Source organism: Rhea americana, unplaced genomic scaffold (assembly GCF_003343005.1).
Source record: "Rhea americana isolate MKP2758 unplaced genomic scaffold, rheAme1 scaffold_390, whole genome shotgun sequence".
In the NCBI taxonomy this organism is placed as follows: domain Eukaryota; kingdom Metazoa; phylum Chordata; class Aves; order Rheiformes; family Rheidae; genus Rhea; species Rhea americana.
This window is the reverse complement of record NW_028186524.1, coordinates 351375-359373: the sequence shown is the minus strand read 5'-3', so window position 1 is coordinate 359373 and position 7999 is coordinate 351375. Positions and strand designations below refer to the sequence as shown.

The 7999-nt window shown below is 41.4% G+C and overlaps 1 protein-coding gene across 1 annotated transcript; it reads right to left on the bottom strand.

Annotated features, from left to right (window-relative positions):
- Positions 1 to 206: 206 nt before the first annotated feature.
- SLC35E1 (solute carrier family 35 member E1) lies at positions 207 to 7994 on the bottom strand (the record flags this gene model as incomplete). The annotated part of the gene is made up of 6 exons (XM_085313659.1): positions 207 to 4240; positions 4732 to 4977; positions 5483 to 5608; positions 6317 to 6454; positions 6967 to 7037; positions 7712 to 7994. Coding segments are annotated over 6 exons (1098 nt in total), but the record flags the coding sequence as incomplete, so codon positions are not given.
- Positions 7995 to 7999: the final 5 nt, after the last annotated feature.

Below are 7999 nucleotides of genomic sequence, written 5' to 3'. Positions count from 1 at the left end.
ATAGTCACATCAACCAATAAAGTACCAACAAAACAAAAAAGGATAGGAGGTGACTGCCACTTGCATATTTGCACTTGACTATCTACATAAAACATCTGCAATCTCAGGATTTACAGATTGCTTTACCAGCTCATACCATCACCACAAAAGTATCTCAGAATTATTTTTAACCGTTTACAGTATGTTTCAGAAATGGAAGCCTTAGMAAAACAAAACTCCTTTTATTTATATTGCACCTTTTTCACAAATAGTGACATGGCAGAATTCTTTTCTGCTTTAAAATGCTACATCAGAAAAATGCAGCTTAGAATACACATTAGAAAGAAAAGGTCTTGAGTTTCAGGAATCAGCATGAGTTCACCCAAAATTACCAACACTAGTTTTACAAATCACCGCACTCCTAAGTATTGCCTCAATTTTATTTAGTATTTAGGTATCAAAAAAAGGGAGGAGGATTTTACAAAATGGAAAAGATGTTCTAATGACTACAGAGTACTAAAATTGAGTCTGAAGGTGAAACATTTTCAAGAGATCTTCAAAGAGCACCAAATACTTTGAAGAGCTATTAACAAAAAAACCTACATGTAGTAGGGAGTAATTGGTTTCTCTCACACTGATATTTCTAGAACTACCCAGGACTGTTTTGGGAAGAATTTCCCCAGTTTTGTGATACATTTACATGTATGTTATAAATGCACAGTGAAAATTAAAACATTTCTAAGAATACCAASAATAGTGTCCTGACACTAGTTATGGCATCCAAATCAGGCTAGTTCTAGTCTAAGTAAAACATCCGATAATGCATCACACCCATACAGCAAAACAATAATCTGATTTTTCTCAAATGGCCATTATTACTAATGTATGGCACTCCCAAAATGTCCTGCAAGTAAAAAAAAACAACAACAACCAAAACCCCAACAAATCAACCCCTTCACTTTAATAACAGGGTCCTTATACACGATTGTCTAGATATGCCCTTTTTATTCCAGTGCTTCCGTACTTTCTACAGACCTATGTACATAGTTAAATATGTCATTAATTTACAAACCATGTTAAAAGAAATGTTTCACTTTGCCAAACAAGATCTTGTAGCTGTCCAAGATCAAAATATAAATTACAAGAATATCAGAAACTTTCTTAACCTGAATGTGGGCAATATTGCTTAAGGACTTAGATTCAGGTATTCAGCAAAACCACTCCTTGTAATCGATTCACTTAACTGATTTAATTATATACTCTATTRTACAAAATTATCCCCATTGACCATWGACCTGATCTAGAAGAGCATGAATGCTGTCAGGCAGTCTCTGGAGAAGTCCAGACCTCACTCTCTAGGTCTTAAATAAGATATCCTATTYTGAGTCAGTTCCCTTTTCCTCTGCACTAAGTACAACAGCTTTGTTTTGGAGATACGGTGAAGCTACAAGCCCAAACTGGACCTGGGGCAAGATGTTTTCAACAGAAAGCCCTCACCTGCGGCCGTACTCCTGCCAGAAGCAGCAGAGTCAAAGACTTGCCACAGTTTTAAGTGTGCAGYACCGGCTTGGAAAGGAGTCGCAAAAAGATCAGGCTACATCTCTTAAAAAATAAGCCATCTACGTTTATTCAATCAAGCCTCTGCTCTGAGTAAGGTGTGTGGAGCTTTATTTATCTTCTAAGGAATAGTTCAAGATGCATACCCAGATGTTAGTGGCACTCATACCAAAAAAAGTTCAGATTAAGTCATAGTACTTCTGCGCATCCCGATGGCCCCCGCTGCTATTGTTTATTAGTGTTTCATCCCCCTTTGAGGTAGGGAAGAATCACTCATTTCCCAAATGGGAAACTGAGGCACAAAGAACAAAATCAAGCCTTTGCAGGAGTCTAACAGGTTACAGGTAGCTCACTTTAAAAGCAGTTGGTCACCTTACTTCGCCCCTCTTAAAAAAAAAAAATAAAGAAAGAAAAAAAGAAAAAGAAAAAAAAAGAGCCCAAATGTCTCATCCTAAAGTCAACAGCCTTTTGCAGAGGTAGAATCTAATGCAAATCCAGAGTCTGCAAGATCCTTTTTACATTTATGCAACAGCACTTAAACATTGAGAAGCAAGCCTTAGAAATACAAATTTTGYACTTTTCCGCATTAAAAGAAATATACAAATTAATACTGGAAATGGCAAAAGCAATTTCATATAAACAAATGCTCTTCCTCACAATCTTCTTCCTGTTAATCAAGTTTGGGAATAATTTATTCAGATTTCTAACCTAAATGCCCAAGTTCCATGCCAGCATGAACAGATTCAACTCCAGTGAAGTCAAAGAAGTTCTGCTCACGAACATTAGTAGCATATTTAAACCATCTCTAAAGTTTTAGAAGGACCGTTTCCTCTTTTGGACTGTATCATGGAAGGCAGTCTACATTACTACCTCCACAGACAACCAAAAGAATGAGATCAGGTTGACTTTGCACTTAAAAATAAATTCTTTAGTAACCAGAAAAGAGTCAAATCATCATTTCACTTCAAGGAAACAGTCATTTAAAAAGCATTAAATAAGTAGAGGAGTGTTTTGTACAGCACCACATTATAAATGTTGTCACCAGTATCTAATACCTCTCTAGTAAAAACATAATACATATGCTATCAAAGTCTTACTATACAACGACTTTTCTGTTAAGGAAAGAAGGCCCCTAAACTCATCTTTGCTAAAGGAGTAATAATAGTCTGGATGAGCAAAACCAACATTCACTTGGCTTCATTCCTTTCATGCACAAATGCAGTATCTGACACCCAACCGTTAACCTGTCTAGAATTAAGTACCTTCATTTATGCTAACTGAATCAGTACTTAATACCCATAAATTATATATTTACTGCTGATTCAAAATACTTTTTCTTAACAATTTACTATTGAAGCTAGAGGAGTTGCAGGAAGAGAGAAGGATATAAAATTTAAGCTCCTTCAGCTGAAAGTAGAAGTCAGGCCAAATGCACACAGCAGCTCCAACAGTGCTGATTAAGAAAGTTATAAAAACAATTAGGGGCTAAAATTACAGACTTAAGAAACAATTAAGAATGATGATTATGCAAATCCATGCATTCCATAAAATATGAATGAAAATAAAGGAGCATAATTTGTGCAAAAAAATGAGAAGAAAACACCTTAAAACTTTGAATTTTTAAGCCAACACAAGACTTTTGTAAGAACAGGTGTGAAGCAAGTGAAAAAAAGTATCATATTGTTCCAAACACTTTATTTGTCAAGGTGTTTTCTGTATTGCCAGGGAAGAGCAATGTCTGAAGTTACAGGACTACATTATTCAGAAAACAAGCTCTGTTTTGTTTTGTTATCTACAGCAACTGGGACAACAATGATTTTAGAAAAAAATGGTTCTCTATGCCTGAAAAAATATTATTGAAGGGATCAATCTTTCTACTGTCCACTCAGAAACACTCCTGAAGGCATAGGCATAGAGGTAATTAATACTCACATGAAGTTTCATATTTGCTCAAGATGATTTCAAGTCTACCTGTCTGCAATTGTACATAAGTCATTTCTTCTCAAACTGACAGCTCCTCATAACCAGAAGTGCACATAGTTTCACTTTTCTGAAAATTTTGTCTAAATATCCTTAAAATATATATTAGAGAACAAATTAAGGGTGAAGTTATTCGCATGGAAACAAAGTACTGGCCACAGTTTAGCTGCTAAAACAATAATCAATTGACAGACTCCAAAAAGGAGCAGTGACAGCAGATATTTTACACTGAAGTTTTGTATCTGCATTTCATGACAATCTCTGTACAAGAGCTACACTTTGCATTTAGTTCCAGTGTCAGATCTAAGTATTTCATGTTTAAAGATCTGCTTAGCAGAAGTCAAAGGTCTGTACCGCTTTCACTACACATGCATCTTCCCTTCTGCAAAACCTGTACAATAAAATGGCTTTACATTCATGGATGTACTAAAAGTTTCTGATAATGTTGGGGACACTTTGATATCACAGTCTATACCTGTTTGCCAGGATTCTATATATCAAAACGATTTAAGTTGTAGGTAGTTGGATAGTTTTGTCGATTATACTGGAAGTGGTCTGTTAAGACATTGGCTCGACCATACTGATAGTCTCCATGTTGTGCAAATGCCATAAGTCCATTCTGAGACTTCTCAGGAGTGCTTCGATGCCGGTCCAAATTCACAAGGTCTCCAGTTGTAACTGGAAGTAGCTGCTTCTTTGCCTCTTGATTTGCATCGTATTTTGTCTGGGAAAGAAAGAAAGAATGTGTTTTTCTGGAATTATCACCTACGATATTCTATACCTAGAAAGAATATGCACTTTTACAGTTACACCATAATCTGCTTGTTAGAATCTTAAAGTATTTGTGACTCACAGTAAAATTCTCATTCTTCTGATAGGCCAAATCAGTAAATCTCTGTTTTGCTCAAGAGACTTGAGTATTTCTTTCCCAATATTAATTTCTCAACAAAATATTAAGATCAAAATAAAAATTCACTAGAGAGCTAACAACTGCCCTGACCCAAGCACCTGAATACTTAGCTAAGTACTGAGCTTAGGCAATACCTTCCTCTGCAAGGAAGCTTTATGCCATGCATTCTCCATTTTTATTCTGCTAATTGTCAACTTGTTTTGGAAGAAATGATTCAAAGTTACTAAATACGAGCAGTGCATGAAAATTACTGTTCCACGTGGGTTTCCTGAAAAATAAAACAAAATGCCAAATCCACCACTTACCTTGTTATATAAGAATACCCCTAAGATAGCTGTCATCATTCCAAGGACATTGGTGCTGGTAACTGGATTTCGAAGCATTATAAGAGAAACTGTGATGACCATGATCCTTTTTGTGGCATTTGCAACAGAGTAACTTAATGGGCTGATCAAGTTAAGAATACTGAAGGCAATGACATTCTGGGCAAAATTACAGAATCCACTGATTATAAGCAGCATTAAGGTCCAGGACCAGTGAGACATTGTGCTCTGTCATAAAGACAAACATTACAAGAAAAAAGTTTATCTCAGGCTTCAGATAAGAGACAAAGAAACTTTCATACAGAAACACAGATCTAATATGAGTCATTTCTTACCTGCTTTTTGATAGGAAGAGCATCTGCAATTTGTCTAGAGTTAAGAGGCTTGACGTTACATTGTGCAACTGCTGATTATAAGAAAATATCTCTCTACACACTTGTTACGTGCATTCTAGCATGCAGATAATCTGGAATAACTTTTCAGAGCTCCAGTCTCTAGTTGCTAATTTCTGGGACTTGTGTTGCCACGTAAGCTAAGTCTCCTAACTCGGACACAAACTCTTATGGTAAATGCTATGCTATCTTTTTTATATTACTTTGTGAAACAGTTCATAGATGTTTCGCAACCGTTCCTTCCGTGCTGACATGGAACTACACTGAAATGCACTTTGTTGGTTAAGGTATTTTTTTTTTAATACAGAAGAGATTCCCAAATACATTTGCCAAAGACTTACCAAGTCATTCTCTACTAGAAAGGAGGAAAGATCTACCAAAACCCACGTTGGGATCATGAAGAACACAGCATGACATCCAAGTATGTTCAACAACCGAAGATGATGTATTCGTGAATCTCTTAACACCTGATGAAAAACATCACAAACATCCCCTCTTCTATTACTGCCCACATACCAGAAATTCAGGAGCCACATAACAATTTCAGACAACAAACAGATGTGCTATGAGAATAAGCAAATACTGTTGCAGTGTGAATTTGCTGTAAAGATCACTAAAACAATACAGGTGCCTATTTGAAGAACAATGATTTCTTGACTGGTAAGTCTTTCAGCATTAACACGATAATAATACATTTACAATGCTCTACAAATCAAAAATCATTTTATAACTAAATGCATTCAAAGACACACATTTTATCTTTGCCTTTCTGTTCCAAAGATTTCAAGTAGTGCCCTGTGTTGACACTGACTACAAAGAAAGGATCTGACACAGCAAGACAAACAGAAGCTTTCAAATGAATCATTAAACTTAAGAACTATCTAACTGTCACCAGAAGCAAAAAAAAAATCCATGCCAAGGAATAAAGAAAAGGCTCAGAATAAACTCCGAGTTCTGGCCAATTTTCAGTATAACACTGCTACACATAAGAAGAGCTGTAGAAAATGAGCTAACAAAATAGACAAAAAATTATTTTGTGATCCTCTGACTATAAAGCACCACTGTAAAAAAAAACAAAACAAAACTAAAACTAAAAAAATCTGTACTGGAAAATGCATACTAGCCCTCTGAAAGATGATGTTACTGACCAATAATAAGAATAGCAGAACTATTACCTTCTTTGAGAAGATGTTCTGGAGTGAAAAACAAAGCGTAGCAGCAAGTGCACTGATGAGTCCCCACATGTCAAACGAAAGTTCAGTGACTGTGGCCAACAGGACACCACTTATGATGGGGATTAGAGACAAATATACCTGAAAGGGAGGCAGAAAAGAAGAGCTGACATCTAAACGTTTTCATTTTAACTGAGTTCACACATACTGTTGATTTGGGGGGATGGAGAGGAAGAATATAGCAACAGAATCGGGGTTCATAGAATCGGTAAGGTTGGAAGGGACCTCTAGAGATCGTCTAGTCCAACCCTCACACGAGTGGCCCGTACGGGGATCGAACCTGCGACCTTGGCGTTATTAGCAGTACGCTGGATCAACCTGGCCACTGCTACAGCTTGAGGAGACTAAATGACTCCAATCTACACCAGAACCATCCCACCACAGGCAGGACAGCACGACCTTGCTCACTGCGTTTAGGCAGCGTTTCTTGACGTTTGCAGTTAGGATGAAAGGAACACACAGAAGTTGCACAATCTTGCGGTTACATCACAAAATTCACCCAGGTGACCAAAACCAAAGCTTTCCTCACGCCCGCCAGCAAAGCACAACACAGGCACCAGAAACAGAAAAAACATCAGCAAACCCATCCGCACCTTCGTCGTCTGCTTTTCCTTCATTATGATCCTCGACAGAAGAACGACCCATATCGGCATCGTCGCTTTTACTGAGAACGGGAAGAAAGTTTCAAGGGGGAATCGAAGATCAGCTCGGTCCTGTTACGTGCTCAGGGCAGCCGGGGAGCGTGGCCGGGGGAGGGCGTGCGGAACAGTCCCCACCACCTCGGCCCACGCAGGGCCGTCCCCTGCCGGGACACGGCACCACCACCCCACACACACACGCATCGGGCCCGGGACACGGCACCGGGTCGTGTCCAACCCCCAAGCACCCACCGGGCCCGGGACACAGCACTGGCCCCCTCCCCACACACGCACCGGGCCCAGGACACGGCACCGGCCCCCTCCCCACACACGCACCGGGCCCAGGACACGGCACCGGCCCCCTCCCAAACACGCACCGGGCCCGGGACACGGCACCGGCCCCCTCCCCACACATGCACCAGGCCCGGGACACGGCACCAGGTCGTGTCCAACCCCCAAGGACCCACCGGGCCCAGGACACGGCACCGGCCCCCTCCTCACACACGCACCGGGCCCGGGACACGGCACCGGGTCGTGTCCAAACCCCCCACCCCCCCAAGTACCCACCGGGCGCGGGACACAGCACCGGCCCCCTCCCCACACACGCACCGGGCCCGGGACACGGCACCGGGTCGTGTCCCCGCCCCCCCCAAGCACCCACCGGGCGCAGGACACGGCCCCAGATCCCGCCGGTCCTCACCTGTGTGCGCGTAGGAGACCGGGACCCGCCAGAGCGAGACGTGGGCGGACACGGAGGCGAAGTACTTGCCGAAGGCGAGCGGCAGGATGTAGCGCGGGTAGGCGCGGGGCGGCAGCTGGGCCGGGCCGGCGGGCGGCACCCGCCAGGCGCGCAGCAGCGGCGGCAGCAGCCCGCACAGCCCCAGGATGTGGAAGAGCGAGACGGTGACGGGCCGCGGGAAGCCGCCGAGCAGCAGCTTGTTCACCACGTTGCCGCCGGCGCTCAGCCCGTACCAGGCGAGGCAGAGCG